Genomic DNA, 23973 nt, shown 5'->3' on the forward strand with positions numbered 1-23973 from the left:
GGCTTTGTCACTTCGTTTCACATCTCCCCAAAATATGATTTAAAAATGGACAAAAAAGGCAAAGGAGAAAAAAAAGAAAGTAAGAAAACTCTAAGAGCATCACCTTCTGCCAGTTTTACCCAGCTCAAACTAGTTTCAAGTCTTTATTGTTGCTCCACGTCCTTATCTTTGGTGTATTTTTCATCATATTCTGCCAAAATCTGTCTATGACTTTACGGTGACTCACTATTTTCCCATTGGGAGTGGCGTAGGCAGCAAAAGATGGTGACAGGTTAACCTACACTTGACCCATGATGACAGCCTTCCCTTCTTTCTTCACAGCCGTTGGATAAAAGCCACGACTTTACAAAATTGCCTGTCCTACAGCGTTAACTTTCAAATACTTCAACCAATCAGACTGTGGGGCATTGCCTCAGTGTGTGGGAGTGGGTATGGATAAAGATGCTCTGCAGGCAACACATAAAGCACAATGCCTGGAAACCTTAACAGAGATTCACATTAGGGTTTTGTCTAAATTGAAGGGACACTGCACAGTATTTTGAGAGAACATTATTATTAAAAATAATGTTCCAAGTGTCTCCCACAAGACTGGTTTTATTATGTGATTATTGGGTTATTGAGGAAGAGAGAATCACTGCTTTCATGACAGATGCTTTCAATTCTACCTTCCCGTTCCTCCTTGTGGATTTATTTTCATATGACCAATACCTCTGTTGTCAAGTCTGTTGGTCTGATTTTCACTCATCAACAGGTAGACAGAGTGAAATTGTTTTCTCAAGTATGGAGCAGTTGCCATATCAACCAATGCATTGGATCAAGGCATTAGATTACACTGTCCAAAAGCAATCTGAAACAAAAAAGAAGCAAAGCCCATAACAACAATATAGAATAGTTTTATCTTGACATCTTGTTATGGGGTTTTTGATGGAATACAATTCAACACATGCCAATGCAGAAACACGAGCCAGTTTGTTGCACATACACACCTACATGATTTATATATCCACACACACACAGACATGCGCACAAGTAGTGAACTCTCCCCAGTCACATTGCGACAAAAAGCACACATACTGTTTGTGCTGGAATGAGCATGACTGCGGCCTTTCCATTTTTGTTCTGTTAAAAGAAGGCTCTGTTATGGCGGAGAGTGGGCACACAGAGAATCAGTGAGGGACAACTATTCAATTGGGAGATGCCTCATTCTCCTGTTCTCTCTTCCTGGTTGCACAGACTGCCAGAGTGTTGCTAGGAGGAAGCTTCCACTGCCAGCAATGATGACATTGCCTTGATAGACATCTTCCTGCTGTCCAAGAAAAAAGGGAAAGATAGAGACATGGTGTGAAATTCTGCCACCTCCTCCTCCACCACCACCAATTTGCCTCTTTTTCTAGCCTCAAGGCAATCTGCTTCTCTTTTCTTCCCACTCATCTTTTCCATATTTTCATCGTGCCTCTAAGACATCTTTTTTCTGATTGTGATGCTGTTATTGTATTGGACGGATGAGCCTCTACATACTCAAACTTTCTGTAATGCTCACCCTTTGGTTTGGTTTCTTGAAGAATGGAGCACTTTTAAGCATTTCATTCCATTTTTTCTGTTGTAATCTTGGACCCAGTGTTTGCTGCTGTGTCTGCAGTCAAAGCAGAGAAAAGTAAAGTCTAAGTGGCTCAAAATCACTTGCACAATCTTATTTTTTCCCACGGTGTTTTGTTTTTGTTTGTTATTTTTTTGTTCACCATTGTTCAATTTCTACCTGGATAGAGCCTCAGCCATCTTGTTACTCGGTGGGATGAATACAGCATCTTCTAGAGTTTTTGCTTTTGTTTTTTTTATTTGCCATAGTGAAAGTATTCTTAGATTCTTTTTCCTTATCTACAAAAAAAATTACTGTATCTAAACAGATCTAATTAAAACATTTCGTGTATTTTGAATTAAAGATATGCTCGAATCTGGTTGTTTGAAGGCTGATTTTATGCTGTTAAAAGAATTTAAGAAAGAAAGAGATTAAGCATTACTTTTCATGCAATTATATAATGGGCTGAGAGTTATTTTTTAATTCTTCTTTTTCCGCTTACTGAAAAGAGAAAGAGATCCTGAGGCACTAGGGTACTCTGCACTGACTGCACAGAGAATTAAGACACTTTGAAGGTCCCATATATACATGAAATTTATATAATGGTTGATAAAATGAATTATGCAGTTCCCTTATGTAAGAATATATGCATGCACTTAAAATATTTAAACCCACTTATTATTTGTATCAACTCTAAACTCAACTACATATTCTCTACTCTCTACTTAAACCTTGATTATACTCTGTTACAGACATGGACAGGTGCAGACACGATGACTTGTCATTTCTGTTACACTTCTTTGAAGTATCTTGAAGTCTGCTGCCTGGAGCGCATATGTACTTGGTGGATTGTAAAATATCCATGGACGAGTCTGCACGGTTAAAAAAAAAAGTAATTGGCACGCACGTGAATATCTACATGGAGCCTTGCACTCACCATAGACAGTATTAAATATGGATGTAAGAAAAATGAACCAGTGATTCCTTAAACTTACATTCTATCATTCGACGTTGTGTAAAGCACTTAGAGTTCTTAGAGTAGAGTAAGAACCAGTCCATTTGTCATTTATCTGAAGTCCACTAGGTGGTGATAGCTGTGGTTTCTGGTCCTGTAGAAGTCTATAGGAAAACATGTTTGTCTCTTGACATCTATGAACATTTTCCTGCTGAGTTTATAGGCTCTGTCACTCATTTTGGGTCATACTGAATAAGAAATGGCCTTTTGTAAATCTTGCTCCTACTATGTCTCAAAATGAAAGATTATCTGCAGCATGAAACCGCAGGCTCATTGGCTAATAACATGTGACTGTCATGTGATTAGCCAATAAACATGTGGCTTCACAATCAGACCTGCCTCTCCTTGTCACTTTTGTTTTTATTATGTCCTATTCTGAAGTTTCAAGAAACCTCGGACCAAGAAACCAGTGGGTAATGTTACTGTAGCTATACATTCATCTCTCATACTGTTTATGGGAAACATAGACCTGATAGTCAGATCTGGGCTTCCCTGTTAGGCTGCTGCCCCTGCGACCTCATTTCAGATAAGCAGAATAAAATTACTGTATGATTTATCATTTTGTTACTTTAGATTTGAACTTTTATTGAAATGGTTGATATGAATTTTCAAACAGCGTGCATCATTCATAATGCACGGTGTACTTTTCAATCCCGTCATTTCATTTTTCTGATGTTAATTTGTCATATTTTAATCATACTTGAATTTCTTTTGCAGTAACATCTTTTCATATCATATTTAACAACAGTTTATTTTATTTTTCTTCTTTGTTGTCTGGAGTATGACGTGCAATGTTCATAAAGCATGATGTGAGATGCCACACAGTTAAGAAGCACGATTCATTATTGAAGAATGTGATAAATGGTTTAAAATGTCTTTGTTGTTGGTTTTTGACATTGTCCGTTAAACGGTTCTCACATTTAGCTTAATTTCTGAGTGTTTATTTTTTTAGACTAGTTGGTTAGTCTATTTTTTTCCCCCTTATTTAGTCGACTAAGAAATGACCCGCCAGGAACATTCCTAATTCATCCATATAATAATCAAACAGAGGTAGCTAGAAATGAGAGACTACTTCCAGCAAATACATTTGCAAGATAAAACCTGCTGCAGTTGAAGTAATTAAAGACCTCAGTTATTTACTATATTTACATTACGTTACATGAAAAAGAGAAAGATCGGCAGTAAACTTTTATGCCACAAACCTTTTCAAACTTTTTCTTTTTCTTCTTCTATTTATTTAGCATCTTGTTGAAGTCAACAGTGAGCGTATCATCACAGTCCCAAATCAATCATTAAAAAAAAAACTTTAAAAAATGTAATTGAAAAAGATGGGAGTGACTGGTTCTAAAGAATTAAGTCTATAATCCCACTACACAGTGTATGACTTTATCTGCCAACTGTAAACTCGATCAGCTGGAACATCCAAGTCGCATTCATATAATAGGATTGACAGTCTTTAACTGTGAGCCCAGTCAAGTGGCGTCATAGAGGCAATTTAAGCCATGCCGTCAATTATTTACAAGAGTTTCAGGACAAAATTTTTAAAAAGTAGTTGGCCCACTGGTGGTGTGATTTTAAAATATATAGAAGAATAAAGGGTTTTATAAGGTGCTTAAAAGAGCTAAAATCTTGCCAAGAAGGCTTGCAATTTATTGATAAATGAGTGTACAAACACACAAAAAAACTGCTTTCTTATCTCAAAGAATCCAAAGGCAAGGCATAGCGATTCATCCTATGAGTACCATAAAGATCGAATATCACGATAAACCATAATTATGAATTTTTTTTAAATTTAAGATTAAATATGTGTATAGATGCACAGCTTCCTTAAAGCTGTAAGATATCACCAGTTAAATATAAAGCTACCTTCCTTTATGGACTCTCCATCCTTAGATTGTGTTACACATTTAGTTTGTGGACATAAAACTCATGTTGTTCCCTAAAATCATTCAAACTGAAGAGGAAAGGGCAGATAAAGTATTTCAGTTGCACCACAACTCTGTATGTCTACATAAAATTCCTAACCTTTGGGGCCTGTGTCTATTCGAGCACAGGTCCAGAGATGGATAGTAGCGCGTTACTGTAATCCGATTACTTTTTTTGAGTAACGAGTAAAGTAAGGGATTACTATTGCAAAAAGGTAATTAGATTACTGTTACTTTCCCGTAAGATTCGTTACTGCGTTACTAATTTTTTTTGCAAGAGTGTCTCATGACAATGAGACAGCTGTGTGCAGATCAAAAATGGATAATATAACGAGTGCAGGAGAGAGTATGCAGCGTTTAAAGCGTGGAAGTACTGACCTTACTTTGAGTTTGATTCGGTAAAAAGTGACAAAAACATTAGCATGCGCTGCTCACTGCGTGGGAAGAAAACGTCTTTTTACAGCGAAAAAAGCCCTAAACGTCCGAGCAAGCACCAAATACGCTGCCGCTGGAATGTGAAATTCACAGAGAAACTGCCGGATCCTTCCACTGACCGCTGCGGCACACCTGCACCAGGGTAAACCTCCGTCTGCCCCACTCCTGATATACAGGCGAAAATAGAGCAACAGGACCGCTGAGTCTTTGATTTTATTTATTTTCTGCTGTGTTTTACGTGCATCTATTTGAAAGAGTGAGTGTAAACACAAAAAACTATTTTATTTTATAAGCTGGAATATGCAGAAAGGTTTAGGTTTAAATGTTAAACAAATTTCTTCCTATCAGAGAATGTTGCATATAATTTAATGTTTGCTTGATGCAAAAGCTTAAAACTAATAAAACAAGTTTTAAAAAGAGACTTTTTCATTTGATTACATTTTATATGATGGATTATGCAGAAAAAAGTAGAATTGGGCTGAAAGATCTATTGCTTTATTACGTATTTAGGGGATAAATCATGTTTTAAAAAGTAACTAAGTAACTAATTACTTTTGAAAATAAGTAATCAGTAAAGTAACAGGATTACTTTTTTCAGGAAGTAATCAGTAATTAGTTACTGATTACTTTTTCAACACTGCACGGGACAAAGCTGAAGACTGTCTGGAGTTCAACCAGGAGCAGAGCTGTGGTGTAGTAGTTTAAAGCCGCAAAAGAAAACACAAAAACAAATATTTCAAGATACAAAAGTCTGTGTGACAGGCAAAAGATACTCAAAAACACAATTATGTACGCAATAAATGCTATATCAGACACAGTATAATTATTTACACAGTTTAAATGTGCTTTTATCCTTGTGATTGACGTGACAGTGGAAAAACTGTAGTTAGAAAATCCTTTAGCAACATAATGACTGTGTGTCTCAGACTGACACGATAACGCGAGATGATGAACCTTCTCTGTCTCGATCAAGTGGGAGAATGAATCATTCACATCGCCTTGGGTTTGAGAAGGCTTGAAGACACAAACAGCATATTAACACTGCTCTCTCCACCAAATTTCTCTCAGTACAGTGATCCTCATTAACCTTTGAAACCATCATGCAGGTGAAATAAAAAGTCAGAAACCTTTTGAATGCTTGAAAACTCTTCTATCCCGTGACCTCCAGTTCAATCTTTGAAAAAAAAAACAAAAAACGAGATGTTGTAAGAAGATGATAGCTTTGTGAGAACACTTTACTTTCCACAAAATGAGGTACCAATCAATAATCTGGTTCAGTAGCAAAAGTGGCCCCAGTAAGTGAAAAAGTAAGAAGAAAAGAAAAGGAGAAATTATCCTGTAATACTACTTCTTGAAGAACTTGCTTATCCTTTAAGAGAGACAAAAGCAGATACTGGTAATATCTCTTCAACGAGACACATACCTGCTTAAGAATTTGCAGGAAAATACATAAAATACAAATTGCTATATTGTATGGGAATACTTTAATTTTCTACTGTAAACGATTACAACAGTATACACACTGATCACACCATATTTTACACTGACACTGTCGTTCTGCAGGAAACATATTAAGACCTTCAGTTAACACTTTGAGATTAACTAAACTCTGAATAAGTACACAGTGAAGTTGTACTGGTGCTGTCACCTTTAAATGTGGCCTGAAGTATGTGTGCTCTTATTATATAATAAATAAGGCAAATTGGTTAAGAACACAAACTCCTTTCTTTTCTTTTTTTTTTACAAAGCTCACTCCCATTGGTGATTTTTTTTTATCATTCAGTTTCAGCCTATCAGAGGTCTCCAATACATTTACAGTATTTATTATTTTTCATTTCAGATAGAAGGATCAAATAAAACACATGATTGTGTTCAGAGAGCTTTTTTATATTTTACTGAGTGCATGGAATTATGTCATTCCCATATATTTGCACATATGTGAAAAACATAACTATGAAGTGGCGCCAAGACATCTGTTGGAGAGACATTATCATTTGTTTGCTATTTCAGCAAGGGTGCTTTATGAATACCAACAAACAACGACAACCTCCTTATTCCTGCTTTTATATATGATGAGTGGGTCATGTTGGTGTGGCGTGGGTGTTTCTTTGGAAGGAGGCCTTCTACTTAGATGTGCTTTACACTGATATAATTAAAGAAAAAACAAGGGATACAATAAACGCGGTGCTACAAGATTTTACAAGCGTGTTCAAGCAATGATTAAAACCTAACAGTGACATCTTGCTGTGATTACACCTACGGAAAACTGACGCTGGGTTTGCTGATGAATAGGGTAGTAAAACAGGAATTAGGCCTACACATCCCACGAGTGTTCCCTGAATAATTTGTCTGGATGTGATAATGCCACGGATTAGATAACATGTTGTACTGCTAACTGTTAACTTACTTGGTTAAAATAGGACATTATTTTACAATATCTGCTAATTAACTCTAATTATCAGCTGAGACAATGTATAAGTAAGAAAACTAGAACTTAAGTGCTTTGTTGTGTTTTTGTGTCTCTCCATTCCAATAATAGAATAGAATAGAATTCAACTTTATTGTCACAGCACATGTCACAGGTACAAGGCAACGAAATGCAGGTTGCATCCATCCAGAAGTGCTTTAGCCATGATATAGATATATTACAAATATATACTAGCAACATGTATAAGCCAGTGTATTCATACATTAACAGCTTGCACAGTGGAGTTTGCTCTCCACTGTGATGTATTAGATCAAATACTGCTAAAAGGAAAAAGCCATTGGGTAAGTACAGAATCAAGACAGCATCATAGTGAGTTCAAAAAAAGGAGAGTAATTATGCAAAAGCTTGTGATGATTCACTGTAGAATATAATTCTCAGCCAAAGTGATGTATATTCATACCGGGATGCACATTTGACCCACTTTTCAGTGGTGTCTGCATGTTTCGCCCTTTACACTCTTTTTACTCTTGAGGTTTAAGCTGGGTTTTGATTTCACTCATAGAGAGCTTACACACTAGCTTAGCTTCATCTTTGGATAAAATCCATGTTGCCTGGCCATGGTAGAGGACCCATGGCAATGTGAGAGAGACGGAGAGTCAGAGAAGACTGAGAAGGGATTCTTTTGACAGATGGTCCAACTTGGTAGTCATGTCTGTGGGCACTAATGCAAACAATGGCTCCCAAATACATTTTAGCATCTTTTCATCAATAAGGCTAGTGAGCCGAGTCCGCAGTTTCAAATGATTCTGCCCCTCTTGTCTTCCATACGCTCCAAGATTTTACATGCTCTGCTCCTTTTTTCCCCTGCATTTTCCCACTGCCTTCAGCCATCTCCATCACCCTGCTTTCACCCTCACTGTCACACTTGCTCACTATTTCACTCTACTTCATCCCTATATTCACCAAGACTTCCAGTCCAATTCCACCCACAACCAAACCCCATCGCTCTCCTCCCTCTGTCTGCAATGAGTGTGACGTCAGAGATAGCCGCACACCATTTCTGTGGACGACTTCTGTTTAGGCTCTAATAGGATTTACTCTGAGGCTGATTTTCTGCTCTTTGTCTTCTGTCCTGGAATGAAGTCTTCTTGCAGCCAATGGTGCAGGTGGTGGGTAGTAAATTATACACACTTCCCTCAGAGCTAGTCAGCATCACAAGTGAGTGAAAGGGGTAGCTGAAAGCTCCCATCACCAAACTGCTTTCATGACCAACACTGCCTCTCACAAAACCACAAAATCACTTTCCAAACACATCCGCAAACCTGCATCTAAAAACCCAACACAAACTCTCAAATATTACAGCATATTACCACACATATATTCATACCAGCATGCACAAACAAACAAATCCTCTACCGGCATTTATACACCCACTCTTCCTCCCCCACCACCTCATCTCTGCCATCTCAGCACACTTTAGGCAGCTCAATAATATCGAAGCATAACGGTGTGTGTACAAAAGAGAAATGATGTTAGTAACATGTGGGACTCCGATGTATTACAACGGACGGAGGCCAAAGGCCTCATCAACATCAGTCTGATTGAACAGGACATCTCCTCTGGGCCACCCCCTCCCCCCATTTCTCTGTGTATGAGTCTCATTCGGTCTCTCTTGCTCTAACAGGTAGAGCAGTATTGATGGCCAATCCCCAGCGGTGGTTGGGGGCTGTTTGGGGTCGTAGCAAAGCACTAACATCTGTCACAGTGTTCTCTACAGCTCGTTATAAATCTGTCATGCCAAAGAAGGCAGGGACATGAATAAGACACGGGACTGAGAAACCGGTGGTGGGGAAAACATATGTTGCATGTTCATGAGCAAGTTATTACAGGCAGCTTGTTGGGTTATGCGTGGCATGTGCTCAGTTGTGTTCTGATAGATGCAGATTTTAACCAGCCCTCATAGATCAGATGCTCTTGTCATATTGGAAAAATCAATGCAGGTGTTAAATGTCTTTTAAATAACAATCACAGGAACCAGCAGGGTAAATTTCGCCTGTCACTGCCTGACAGGGCAAAATGACCAAAATAATATCCTCTGATGCCAAATTTAGTACACATGCTAGATCACCGGAGGAATAATCTGTCAAACGTCTATCAAGATTTGTATGTACTTTGTGCAGTTAAAAAATGAATCCTTTTTTTAAGTGGGCATTTCCTTCATACGGCCTTCAGGTACAAACAGCCATCATACGACCCAAGCCATCAGTCAGGCTTTTACACAATGAACCCCCCAGAACATCCTCAGTCAAACATGCCAGTATGAAAAGCGATGAGAATACTTTGAAGTCAGCCCTCAGCTGTCTGCCAGTGTGGCAACATAGGGAGTGTGATGAATACACAAATGAACAAAGGCCCAACATGAATGCATGCCACTCTCTCTAATTAGAGCAATATTGTAGTTCTGACACAGACTAAACTTCACAATTTCCCTAAAAGCCAACAATAAAAATCGGCAATGCAATGCTCCCACTCTCTTTCTCAGTGTATTTACTTGTAAGAGTTTGTAAAAAAAAAAAACTTGTTTCCACACTTTCCAACCCTGTTTACCCAAATTAAAAGATTACTAAAATCCCTGGTCATGGTGACATTTAGCAGTGCTACAGATGATTTCTTTGAATACAGATCAGATGTGGCATTTGAGCGTACTGACGCTTTTCCTGAAGTTAATCAGCAGACCAAGTCTTTTGACACCAAAGTCAAAACCACTTTTAAAGTCTTTAGAGTATTTTTTCAAGAAGCGTCAGTGTACTAGCAAATGAGACATCTGTTGCAAATGTTGAGGCTACGTGACACAGAAGTAACCTACCACAAGAGAGCAGTTCTGACCAGCTGTTCCTGTACAGCACAGAGGACAAAACCTGCAGGCCTACTAAGCAGACCCAGTATTTAACAGTCTTGACCTCTCTGTGTCCCTTTCCTTCTGTACTCTGCTCTCTCGCTTCCTTTCTCTCTTCAGACAATGCTGACTTTGGCTATTCTAAAGAAAATGTTCAGGAATGCATGTTCTTTAGTTTGCCTTTCAGCCGACAGGCCCCAAAGAGCGTTCCCTATGGCACCAATGCTGTTGTGAATGGCTTACGTGTAAAAGTGTAGGTGTGTTAAAATACAGAAATGCACTGTCCGTTACATAACAGTTATAGCTGTAATAGTGTGACCTGTGCAACAAAGGAAGGAATATTTTACCTTTGAAATCTCTCAGAAGAGGTCAAATGAATTGCAATGAGGCAAGCTGAGCGAGGAATATCTGTGAAAGAGCTGGATTGTGAAGCAAGGAGCAAGCAGACCATATTATAAATATTACAGCACTGAACACACTTCTCCATAAATAAAAAACTTTCCACTTTCATAGGCACATTTGTTATAGAAATCAACACATCTGAGCCCTATTTGCATCTTCTTTAATGATCAGTCCTCAGTTCTAAAAATTGTGTAGGATCTTATCAGCCTTCGCTGAGCGATCAGAAGCTCAAATCACACAGGATGCCAGCTAAATGTTATGATACATTTCACAGATAAATAATGTGCAAGCAGGGAAATGATCACATCAATAAACTCTGTAATATAGCACTGCAGGACTGTGAGGAGGAAGCAGGAAGTACATATGACCATTTTTAGAAGTGTTTTTGAGGCCCTATATATGGTGGATGGATTAAAAAAAATCAAAAAGTGACAATCAAATAAAAAGGAAACATTAGATAAGCCCCTTCTGGTGATGGCATCCTCTCCCAGTGACAAACTGAATTCTGGTAAGTCTGTGTATTCAATATATACAACCTTATATGTGGAAAAGATCTGCTATGACTTCATTGCCGCATTACTTTAAGTGGCAGAATGTGGATTTTCTTTTTTGGGAACAATTTATTTTCAAATGAATATTTCATGCTAATGTACAATTTTTCCAAGTATCACCCAACAACCGCAGAAGCAGCTCTGCAAATGCTGATTAATCCTACCTGGCCTACATGGATGCTTTACATTTTGAAGGGAATAAATAACATGTATACACCTCTGTCACAACATTAATTAGTTTATTAAGTCACCTGCCGGCTTTTTACAGCCCACTGAAGTGCTTATGATAGATTAAAGTTACTGTTGGATAATTAACAGGGGCTGGTATAATGGCCTGATCATCGTCCCTCTGTGTAAAAAGACATAAAAGCACAAACAAATCTGTTACCAAGATTTATGTAGCCTTTTTAAATTTACAGGGACAATAATAGCGAAAGGGCAGCATTACATCACGTTTACACAGCGAGTAATGAGTTGTCATAAATAGACACTCGCAGGGAAGATATTGAATTATCAATGGCAACACTGAGGACCCATTATTTCAACTTTTGTCATTATGGACTGAGGAAAGGACAAAGAGAAAAAAAAAACTTCTTTGAACTCTATTGGCTTACAGGAACATAAAGGACAAAGAATTAAATCCTCCTTGACGTTACCTTGGCAGGTGTTAGATGAAAATGGAGGGTCACTAGTGGTGTGGTGTGTGAAGAGGACTCAGCGGGACAGAACACTCAACAAATTACTGAGGAGGGAACTATTTTCCTTAACTGTGTCCCATATCCTTTAAACTCTAATGGAAATCTCTGCTGGGGACTTCACAAAATAGTGAAACAGCTCAAAAAAAGTGATTTTGGCATTCAATACTATTTGAATGCCTGCTATGCAAAAACTGAAATGTATGTTTAGCTAATTAGTTTTGAAAAGTTTCAGTAGTCCCACACTGTTGTCCTGTTGGCATGCTTGCTAATCATATAATGCCGCAATAGTTACATTTGTTCCAGAACATGAAACTAGAGCCTAAAGGATAAAGCTTTGCACACTCTATCATGAACCTTTCTTCAATGGCCACCAGCAGGTTAACATCTTTGAGTTTGTTGTCAAAATATTGTTTGCATGCTAGCATGCTTATCTCAAATTACCACAATGCCCAAGTTCAGCCTCTCAGGGCTGTAACATGGCTGTAGAATCTTAATGCAACTTTGCTGTATTTTGACCACACACCTGCAGCAAAGTTGTGTTATGATGCATGGCATTCTCGTTTCATGAGATGTTTACATTATTTGCATATCGTCTAAATGCTCACCCAGTAACTATGGGGCTAAAAAAAAAGGAAAGAACTCCGCCTTACAGGCAGAGCTTTTCTTGAAATATGCATAGGTTCTTATTTGCAGAGGCAAGTTTGCTGTCCCCTTGCTTTAACTTCCCCTGAATAAAAAGTAAGACAGAAAAAGATATAAAAGCTTTGTTTCCCATGTAAACTTATATGTTCAGAGGATGAGCTTCTATTTTTAAATTACAAGGGGAAATCTGGGTTGCAAATTTTAAGATGTGTGAAAAATCATATTTCTTTTCTCCTAACATTTGTCATGGAATTATTTACTTGTAATAATTCCATAACAAATGTGAGGAGAAATTCTGTACACATAAGAAATTCAGCATTGTAATATTTTGTACTATAAACCATGTCCTGCTTTACTATGCATTCTCTAGCCACTGTGACAAATTCACCTCAGCATGACTTATTCTCTCACAATTTAGGAAGAGAATTTTATATAATTATAATCTTAAGTGTCTTGTTTTTCTATTTAACACAAAGCTGATGGCAGATAAGCCCTACAGGTCTCATGGCGAGCACTGATGCTTGTGAGCTTCCACTCTCGGTGTAGAAATCACCCTGTTCATTCATTTCAGTTGTTCCAGCCTATAAATAGGACAGTATCTGCCAGTTGTGTGGTCAGGCAGTATATCCAGCCAGCCTTGAGCTGTCATCTTTAAACGATAAAAGCGTGGGAGGACTGAATAGTTGAGTGTTTCTGTTTGCATGGCGTTTGTGTGACTTCCTCATTAATATATGTTCTAGCAGAGCAAGGACAAAGATAGCCAAATAAGGGCAAACGAGACACCAGAACTACTTGTCTCAAGATGGCAAATTTTCCTCATCACCTCACTGAAATCGTTTGCTCTTCTTTAGCCCTCTCATGTTTATTCAGGTCTTGATCATGATTCTTTCTCCCCTCCCCTCCCCCCCCCCCCTCCCACACACACACACACACACATACACACAGTCGTTTTTTTTGCTCTTCGTCCCTCTCACTCTTTATACCCACCTCTGCTCTCCTCGCTCTACACCATGCTATGGCAAGGTCCTGACTGCCACTCACAGCAGGATGGCAGCGAACAAAAGAGCAAAGCAAAAGGTTAACTTATCCCAGTTGTCACTCAGTGTTCACCAGCCTACTTTGTGTATAGTGCAAGAATCTGAGGCCGCACATTGATCCTCATGTCATCGACTGCACATTATTCCCAACTCTCTGCAGAAACTGAATGCCGTCTAATCAACCACTTAAATATTTAATTAGCGGGCGCCTGCCCATAAACAATAATTAAGCGTGCTAAATGATACCCAATCAAGGGTAAAGAAAGGCAGTTTATTCAGAAGTGATAAACTGAATCATTTTCAATAAGAAATAAAAAGCTTTTCAGTGAAGAAAAATGATTATCAAGAACTTTGTGTGTCTATAAGCGTTTATGTAGACATTGTGTTGTGTTAAAATACTGTGAAGGTCATTGTCAAAAGAAAGCATTGTTAAGGTAATTGGTATGAGTTAAGCATGAACAAGTTTAGGTGTAAAGTTCCATCTTTGACTAACTACACTAATTAGACTGAAGTACAAGTGGTGAATGACTTGCTAGCCAGTCAGTTTAATTACTACATTTTTGCATCTCAAGCAACAACGACTGATAAATTAGCCAAGTGTCATATGTCTGTAACACATTTTTCATCTTATCTCCGCAGCAGCAGCTGGATAATGACAGTATACTTCTGGTATATGTAAAGAACTCAAATGACAGACTGCTTGAGTTAAGACTCATCTGGATTAAAGTTTGCTTTTGGAAATATAAAGTAGACTACTAGATATCTGTGACATTGTTAAGAGCCTCAGCTAAATGACACGGGATAATTATAGCAAAAGGCGAGACATAATATAATTTTTTTGCCTGTCAGGGGCACTATGAATAGCAATGAGTCATCAAGGCCTTTGTGCAACTGGGGACAAAAGTAGGATCTAGTAACTAAGTGCAGGGGACATAAACAGCTTTTGAAGATCCCCAGGAACCTATTAAAGTCTTAATGATTCATTTCAGCAGAAGAATGTTTAATCGCCTTTTGCAGTCTGTTCAGCATCTGAGTGAGATAACCTTGGCTGAAATTATTTCATTATTAATTTGGTGTCTGATGTGTGGACGTGTGTCCATTCTAGGCACCTATAGTATGGGAAAGCCAACAGAAGTAGACAAAACTGTATTGTTTAACATTCAAAGAGGCTTGCAAACCCAGAAATATTACTCTCTTGTCATTACATAACTCCTGGATTGGTAGGGAAACTTCATTTGATCGTCTTCACATGATTTTTATACACATATAACATCTTGTCCTGTTGTGCTCTTAACTCAATGCTTCCACCTAGCTTTTCAACCACAGAAGACACCTTGCTTTGGTACAGTGGCAAGAGAGCTTTGCAGGTGGCGACGCACACACAAACACACATACACGCCTACGCGCACGCACACACAGCTATTTCCCTCGCTCACAGAAGCACATGAATCATCATCATTGCCCGCTCTACTAGCCATCGCGTCAATGTGTGAATGAACAACATTCTCTTGGGGCTCCAGCAGATCAGGACAGTCAAGATTACCACGCAGCAAGCACCGGACTTCTTGCTTGATCATAGCTACTGAGCAGAGAAGATGACCCCCTTCCTGACGTCCCACACGCTGCCCCAAGTTATCAGATTTAAAATAAAAAATAAAAGCAGCGGCAATTTATTCCAAGGGCGGGAGGGGGGTGGTCGAGGAACGCTTACCTTCCTGCACTGCCTGGAAAGGGTTGTTAGGCTGGATAAGTTTCACAGAGTGGGTGATTTTCTCGCTCTGCAGAATGTCATCGCTCAGACTCAGGTCTGAGATGGCAAGTTGGAAAATTTGGTCATCTCTTACAGCGTTTTCTTCGAATATGGCACCTGTTGAGTAAAACAGTAAATTACTTGGAAGAGTAAGAAGGGGGGAAGGGGGGGCACGCAGTAGTTATGTGTGCGCAAGTTAGATGTGGGAAGATAATGATGAACGAATTTTATTTTTGCTGTGGACCCAATGCGGACAACATAGCTTTTATTGCCCACAGTCTGCCAAAGTGACGGACTGAACAGTGCTGTTTTTCTTTTTATATATCTTTACATTAAACGTATTTTTTTCTGAAGCTAAGCGTCTTCGCTGGTGAGATTTCAGCACCACGGAGAGCGACGTGGTCTCATCAGAGACCACTGTAAAATCGGAAACACGCACTGCACTAGCTTTAGTCAAACTTGGAAAGTTAATATCCATCATGCCTAACAGATCCACGGCACCCTACCCACAGTAGGCCTTGTGTGGGAGGAATACTGAAGCTTAACTGCCCCCCCTCCACTGTTTAGCAGAATGGCATCAGCTGCTATTGGGAGAGCACATACATCACGGAAAGGGGTTTCAGGGAAACGAGAAGAATAATTGGGGTACACTAACATTATGCGGACTATCAGCCAATATTATCTGGATGGAGTCCCACTGCTGTATTAAGCCAGTGACTGAGCACCTGCTGCTGCTTGCCAGACTGTTGCAGTAAACAGTGAGCAGCAGCAGCAGCAGCGGTGGTGGCGGCGTAGCACCGAGACCAGATTTGCTCACAGTGACACTGACGTTTTTATCTGAGATTACAGCGCTTCTCATTGATGAAAAGGGGGGCAAAATGAAGGTAATGACCGAGTCCGTGTTGATACGGAGGTTGCAGATTTGTTTCAAAAGTGTCAAATCAAACCTAATGCGATGTTTAAGGGCACACACCAGATCGTTTGGATGCCGTGGTGAGTTTCAAGCATCTCCACATCTCTGCAGCTCTGGTTTGAAGTTGGAGTACAAAGAGGCACTATGTGTGTTGCATCTATAAAACGAAACTCCGCTGACATTCCCTCTATCTTTGTTTTTGACATTGCAGTCACGTTCCGGGGAAAGTTGAGGCTTGTCGGGTACACACAAGAGGTAGCTTGGTCTAAAAAAAGCCTCAGCGGTTTGTCTATTGCACATTAGTGTTTTTATCATTATTATTTCACAGTTTCACTGAAACAGGCCTTTCTGCTTACTGTAAATCGTTTTTTCTTTTTGGTTTTTGGGTTTTTTTGGGGGGTTTTTTGTACAGGACTGCGGTTCAAAGGCAGGCAGTGGTGTGGTTAAGATGTGAAGACAACATGAATGCAGCAATCTGTCGTCGAAAAGTGACAGAAATGTCTGTGCTAAATAGAATAAATACCAATAAATAATATGAACAAAACAGTTGAAGCAATGAGGGTCGGGTGATTGGTCATTTACAAAACACCAACTTTTCAACTCGCCGGAGAGTCAAAGTGTTTCTTAAACGCAGGATGAAGCTGAATACACTCTATTTATCCCGCCCTCTCACCAACATCTTGTGATCTCGGCAGTATAAGCTGGCTGACCTTTATTCCCGCACCCCTTTACACTTGACCAACCCAAACATGTTTTGTTTTTTCTTTTGTTTTTTGCCGGACGCTTACCGATATGTATGATTGAGTCCGCTTTGGCCGAATTGCATTGCAATATCCACAGGGGAAGGCAGATCAGCAGCAACTCCATCTCGGGATTTTAGTGAGGCGGCTCATCCAAGCTCTGCTCGGCTGTCCTGTACTGTCCAAATGGAGCACCCAAAAGAAAAAAGAAAGAAAGATGATCAAAACCCAGAGCCAAACAGAACCGCGATCCTCCTCCTGATAGACCAGACCCGCGTAGACCCTACAGAAATGACCACAGTTTTCTCTCTCTCTCTCTCGCTCTCTCTCTCTCTCTCTCTCGCTCTCTCTCTTCCTCTCTTGCTCTTTTTTAAACCAACAAAAACAAGCCGACCGCAGGAAGGTGGGCTCAAAAAGACCAGGGCGAACCGACGGGGACTCGAGGTAAGCCTAAAAAGACAGGTAGCCCTGTGAGAGAGACCGGCGTTCTCACTCTCGCCTCTCTCCCTGCGCTCCGGCGTCTAAAGCATGGCAAGCAGCAAAATATGCGGAGGAGGGACACCCCTCCAACAACACACGGAGAAACGCTCACATACACACTCCGAGAGAGAAAAAATCACTCTCTTCAGTCCTGTCTTAATCACGTGACTGCAGAGACTTCACGACTCGGGTGCTTTTTTCGACAAGCCGGGTAGAAATGAGTTGGACTAGCCGGAGAAAGACGCGTGGAGAGGCGATAATTAAACACACGACTGGAGGTTAAAACAGGCAAAGAAAAAAATAATCCCTTGACAAGATATGCCTTACTTACAAAAAAAGAAAAGAAATAAAACAACGCGACAAAAGCAGACACGCAAAAGTCAGCGTACATATTTGGCGGCGGTGTGAACAGTTTACTTTTGGAGAAGTTGTCGTTTTCGGGGAAAATGTGAAAGACCAGAACGACTGGGACACATTTTCACCATACTTCAGCGACGACGGAGCGCAGCTGATGTGCCAGAGAAAAGGATTTACACACTGTGATCCTCGGCGAGGGCTGATGGATGAGAGACAGACGTGGCAGAAGCCACAACGCCTGTCTGAGCCAAAGAACAGCTGGATGGAGTTGACGGAGGAGCATTCCGCACAGGAGCAAACAGAAAACAAACCTAACGCTTTCTTATAGCCTGGCTTGTTCGGTTAATTGAATATTGCTTCTGCATAATTGACTCTATGGGTGTGTGTTTTTTATATATAAAGCCGAGGTCAAAGTGTTGGAGCGAATTTTTAGGACACGAATCACTCTAAAGGGTGGGAGTAATTTTTATTGGGTAGCCTTACACACATCAGTGAGCAATGCACGGCGTTTGCAGAGCTATAAAGAAGAGGAACTCGTGGCAGAAGATTTCTAGATAGGCATAATCTTACAATTAAAGGATATTTCTCGTGGATGTAATAAAAACGGAAATATCTCTTAATTGTTTGGTTAAGTCTGTCAGAGGCGCAAAAAAACAAAGTTTCAGCACCACCAGCAGTGGACAGCTCCTTCACTGAACTGCACCGGACAGACAGTCAAGTGAAGAGCAAACACTGCACATTTATATCTGTCTGATTCTTTCCAGGATGCAACATTCTTAGAAACAATATGTAATAAGGGAGTGGCTGTTTTAAACACCCCGCAACCCCTCAGCTCGCCTTTATACGTTCTTCAGTTTAATTGCAGGCAAGGGGTGAATTCACATGCCTCCAACGTTTTTAACTAAAATCACACACTACCCCTACTGGCCATCTATAGATACTGCACCTGCTGTAGCACAAAATATCTCAATCATTTCCTAACGATTTATGTCGCTTTTTATGAGTGATGGTCATATTTCACTGCTCTATTGCCATGTCATTAGGAAACAGGCTGGAGTGAACCCGAAAGGCTTTTTACTGCTCAGGGTAGTATAGATATTTATGCCTGAATATGTGATGAATGTTAGCCCACATCTTAGTGACATATATCAGATTTTTCTTTCCCTTTTTTGTATATGAGCAGCTGCTTTGACAACAAGGGGAGGAACACACTGTAAGAATCAATTATTGCTCTTTGATCCCAATTACAGTTTCCACAGCACAGTAGATCAATCTGGGCACATTTCAAGGGGATCAAATCTGAAAGATTAACCTTGAAATTTGTGCTTTAAGATGACAGGCATCCAAAAAAACCATAACAATTTCATCAGGTCCCAGCAGAGAAATGCATCTCTTAATTTCACTGATCTATGAAGCAATATGTTGCTGAGATTTCATCAATAAATTATTCATTTTAAATACTGGCTAAACTGCCATGTCACATATGTCTCAAAAAGGCTTCATTCATTGTACATTCTTGTTTATTATGAGTGCTTGTGGTGCAAATCTGCCCCTCTCTTTCATTCTGCTCTTCTGTTGGGGTGGGGGGTGAGGGGGTGATACATGATGTGCAACTCGAGAAAAATCTGCATAAGAATAATCAGGATGTGTTCAATCTGACTGACACCAGTAAGGTGCAATGAAGCTGCTGCCCAATAGCATGTATATCGTTTTTTACGGATAAGATGATTAAAAAGAATAATTAACAAGTTCTTAATCAATGCTAAATCAAACAAGTTCTGGATATGAACCTTAAAAACATCCTGTGGCTGTATTCTTCCGCACATGAAATTAATATCATATTAAGAAATTGTGTTGTGTCTGGTTTATAGGTAAATTGTCAAACAAGACAAGCCATTTGGTGGGGATATTTAAGTATAAGTGAGAGTACTGTTGTTACAGAGTGTTTTAGCTATTACCATTTAATGCAGATGTGTTGAAAATAATGTATATCCTCTAATATATATTTTCTGCATATAGAAAGGTATTTATGAGATATTTTCATGAGAAGCGCAGAGTGTTGTTTTGAGCCACCGGTTGGCAAGTTCCATGCATTGGAAAGTAGATTAATATGAAAGAGAAAATACCTTTTTCATAGAAAGTAGGCCATTCAGTGGATAATCGTTCATATTTTTGGGTTCATTATGCAGTTGATTCATACCTGCTCTGTTGGTCCAAAATGTCTCCTAATGATTATTCTCCAAATTAAAACAAAAATCCTTTGCAACTCATTGTTTTTGTTCCTTTAAATTCACTTCAGCAGTGCACCTCGTGCACCTCCATGGGTGTCAACTTATGTTAGTCTCAAAACTGCTGCAAACTGTTACCGAGACATTGGTGGGTAGGTCACGCCTGCTCTTCAGCAATGAAGGTGGAATTTCATTGTCACACAAACCTGACTCATTAATGTTTATGGCTATGAGCAATGGAGTGAAAAGGAAAGACAGATTTTTTTTTCTCTTCCTTATTGGAAGAAAGCCAAAAAGTGAATTTAGATTGAGAGAAGCTGTCACATTCAAATGTGTCAAAGCCAGAACAACTGCTGTTAGTCATGAATACATAACTACTTGCTCCACCCTGAACTATCTATGAATAACATTTTTTTTCCTGTTTCCAAAATAATAAAAAGTATACTTTTTTAATCAAAACCCCAGAGCAAAATTCTTGCATGATAAATTGTTTATATTGAATCTTGTATTTGATTTTGAGGCACAGACTGTGTATAAAAGATGTGCATAACTTCTAGGGGTGAAAAAGTGTGGCCAAAACTCAAACTGTTTTCTTTCTAATAGTCGGGGAGGGGCAACTCCTCTGGCTGCAAAGTGAGGTCTAACTGTCGAGAAGTCCATGGAAAAAAAAGATCAATATTCAGCTAACACTTTCCTAATGAGGTGAATGTAATATAATAATGCAACATAATGTTACAAAAAACATTATATTGTTACAATTAACACTTAAATTAGGTAATCAGAGTCACGGGGGACAATAAAGAAGAGTATATTTTCAGACAAGGCTCCTTTGTTGCTATGGCAAAGGCTTGCAGTGTCATTCCGTTTCTCATTTGATTTAATTCCTCACTCATCTTATCTAGCTTCAAAACACTCAGCTGAAGGCTTCAAGACAGAACTCACTAACCAGCAGGTGATGTCACAGTGGTTACATCGATCTTTTCTGCTGCCTCATTTCCTGCATCCTGCATTCTGCACTCATTTGGACAGAGCGCTCTGTGGTAGTCCTTGGATTCTGCTGGAATCTGCTCCTAATGCTCCTATTACCACTGGGACTACATTAGACTTCACCTTCCACATCTGTTCCAGTTGTTCTTTCAGCCCCTGGTGCTCCTCCTTTTTTTTATCTTGCTGTCCACTGGGATTGCCACATCTATCACAAGTGCGCTCTTCTGCTCCTTGTCAAGCATCACTGTGTCTGGTTGGTTGGCCAGCAGCTGCTTGTCTGTCTGCAACTTGAAGTCCCACAGGACCCTAGCCCCGTTGTTCTCAACCACCTTTGACGGTTTCTCCCATTGGGACTTGGGGACCCCTTGGGACTTGTGGTGTAGTCCATATGCAGCAATGGTATTATATATGTAAATACACAGCCAGTTCCGTTCAAACTGTTCAAACTGGTTGCTAATACTTTGCTTCTGTGTAATTGCTCTCTGTCTTCATAGATTTGCAGTACTATTAGTGGTATTGTACATTTGCATTTAAGTCCAAGAACATTTAATAGTGTTCTATTCAAACACAGTAATAGGTAATTACTAACTGTGGCTATTGTATTTGCCCTTAGCCTTGTACATGGAGCCAGAACTTGATAACTTATTTCATGTGCTGTAAAATAAGTCTGAGTTTAATCACTTCATTAGCCTCTAGCCTAACACAACTAGAGTTTGCAAAAAGAATTGGACAGAGACAGCCGCACACAATCAAATTTACTGTACATCAACATAATTAGACCAGTTATAGCAGCAGCCAGCATACACAGAGTATGTTAATGTCCTTGGTATTACCAATGAGGAATGCAAAAAGAGCAGTACCAGTGGTCCAAAGCCACAGAAATATTGATTTATAATATAGTAGGACTGCTACATTAACAGAAAAATTGCTAGAGAATATGCTCTAACAGTATGACTTGACTGAAGGGTCTGTCACTGCCAAGCTGGTTCTGTCCATCCCTTTGTGCTCCTGAATATTAGCTCCTGCACCAATTTGGAGCAGGGTTAAATTTGAGACAAGTTGAAAATCCATTGTCAAAAAAATGTGCAGGGAATAGCAATAAGTATCTGCAGCACTAGAGGTGAATAAGCAAGAGTCTCTCTTCCAAATACACAGCCTGAGGTAACATTATAGATTAATCATGTTATGGGAGAATAAGCACAACCTCTACCACAGACTCAGAATTTCAATGAGTGAATTGTTGACTATCTGCAACATTGTATATTTCAACATGAACCTTAGTGAGATATGAACCACAGAATAAATATATGTATAAGTTAGCATATGGAGTAACAGTGGACAGAAACTTTGAATGGGTAGGAAATGAAAGTCTATCAGTGACATTCTGGAGTCAACAACTGTGACAGCTGTCACAGCAGAGGTTTTTGATAGTTTTACCAACCTGGGATATCTCTGGAGTCAGTCTTGGTCAGGTATGCAGCCTTCGTGGTCTTGCACATAGATTAAAGACTTTTTTATGATTATAATGCCGCCCTGCAGTGGGGCAGATTTACACAAGCTCCAGGCCTGCTGCTTTAAAATATGGCCTAAAGTTTACATTGCACTAAGAAAGAAACTCTTTTTTTTCATGACCAGACCTACCCCATGAGACTATGTCCATAGCTGCTCTGTATTGCTTTTTTTTTTTTTTTTACATTTGTGTCTGACTCGGATCTCTTCCCACAAAGAATGCATAGGAAAAAAAACCCTGTAGAAATAATACCCCAAATTATATACTAGCTATCTCACAGAATAGACTAGTAGAGTGATTATCTGTGGTTTGAGAAATGTAAAAGTGTTTTTGTTGGGTTTTTTTCTTGTTTTATTGCATTGAAAGCAAGCTACTCACGACTAAGGGGTGTTAAAAGAAACAACAACAACCAAAAAACACTATTCTGTTTTTCTGTTTCTTTTCTCCTTCTCCCTGTTCAACAAACACATGCCTCAGCATCCTGTCTATGTACCACTGAGAGTAGATTGTGGTTACTCCTATTAAAAATAAAAGAGTACATCTAAGAGATGTGGGCAGTGCTTTGTGTTTTTGCTGTCTAGAATTCAGTGTTTAAACAGGTCTGTGGGGAGGCTGTAGGGTCAATGGGCTGTGTGTCCATCTGTCTGTCTTTATTTATCTAAATAAACAGTGTTAAAAATCAGTATTCAAAAGTACAAAATAAAAAGTTAGAGAAAAAAAAATAGTATTCATCTGCAAAATCTGCTCACAAATTCAAAATGAAATAAAACCGTATCATTGTAGCCAACACAAACTAGTTATTATCCAGCATCTGAAGGATCTGTAAGGCGACAATTTTGCCTGCAAGTATGCTGAACATTTAAACACCTACTAGCGACTGTTCTGCCATTTGTTTTGGCTGCTCTGAGCACCACTATTGAACCCAGTGCCTGTGTCAGCTACTCCAGCTGTGCCTGCAAGACAGTCATTAGTGGATGCGGTTGTTCAAAGGGGAGCCAATTAGCAGAAACACACTTAAAAATCTACCTGCAAAGAGGTACTCTTTGCAAATGAGAACAACAAGATCTCTTGAGCATCATAGTTTTTAAGAGGAGGTCAGTCTGATTTATTATTAAACTCAAACTACCAATAATTAGCAGGAGAACACACATGAAACAGCGAGACACGAAGAGACCTTGAATGAGATTTAAAAAGCTGTGCTACTGACTGGCAAATATCCATTAAGTTCATTATCCATATTTTGTAGCTCTACACCACAGGCAGAAAAAAAATTAACTAAAAAGAAAATCTCAGAACTATATTTAAAGATGAACTGTCCATTTCAGTGACCATTATGCAAAAGAAAACGAATATAAAGGAGATTTATATGGAGGGAATTACTGCAACAGTAGTGGGTCGTGGTA

The 23973-nt window shown here is 39.4% G+C and overlaps 1 protein-coding gene across 4 annotated transcripts in view; it reads right to left on the reverse strand.

Moving 5' to 3' along the window:
- grid1a (glutamate receptor, ionotropic, delta 1a) overlaps positions 1-17619 on the reverse strand; it is a 286049-nt gene extending 268430 nt beyond the window's left edge. For 2 of the 4 annotated variants that reach the window (XM_026189416.1, XM_026189415.1), the window contains exons 1-2: positions 17057-17617; positions 15317-15472 (exon numbers count right to left, since the gene is read on the reverse strand). In XM_026189416.1, coding sequence (XP_026045201.1) covers positions 15317-15472; positions 17057-17135 — 235 coding nt within the window. In that variant the 5' untranslated portion in view covers positions 17136-17617. Of the gene's footprint in view, positions 1-15316; positions 15473-17056 lie in introns of all 4 variants that reach the window. The other 2 variants (XM_026189417.1, XM_026189418.1) reach the window with 1 other exon arrangement.
- Positions 17620-23973: the final 6354 nt, after the last annotated feature.

The sequence above is a fragment of the Astatotilapia calliptera genome, chromosome 13, assembly GCF_900246225.1.
Source record: "Astatotilapia calliptera chromosome 13, fAstCal1.2, whole genome shotgun sequence".
Taxonomy (NCBI): domain Eukaryota; kingdom Metazoa; phylum Chordata; class Actinopteri; order Cichliformes; family Cichlidae; genus Astatotilapia; species Astatotilapia calliptera.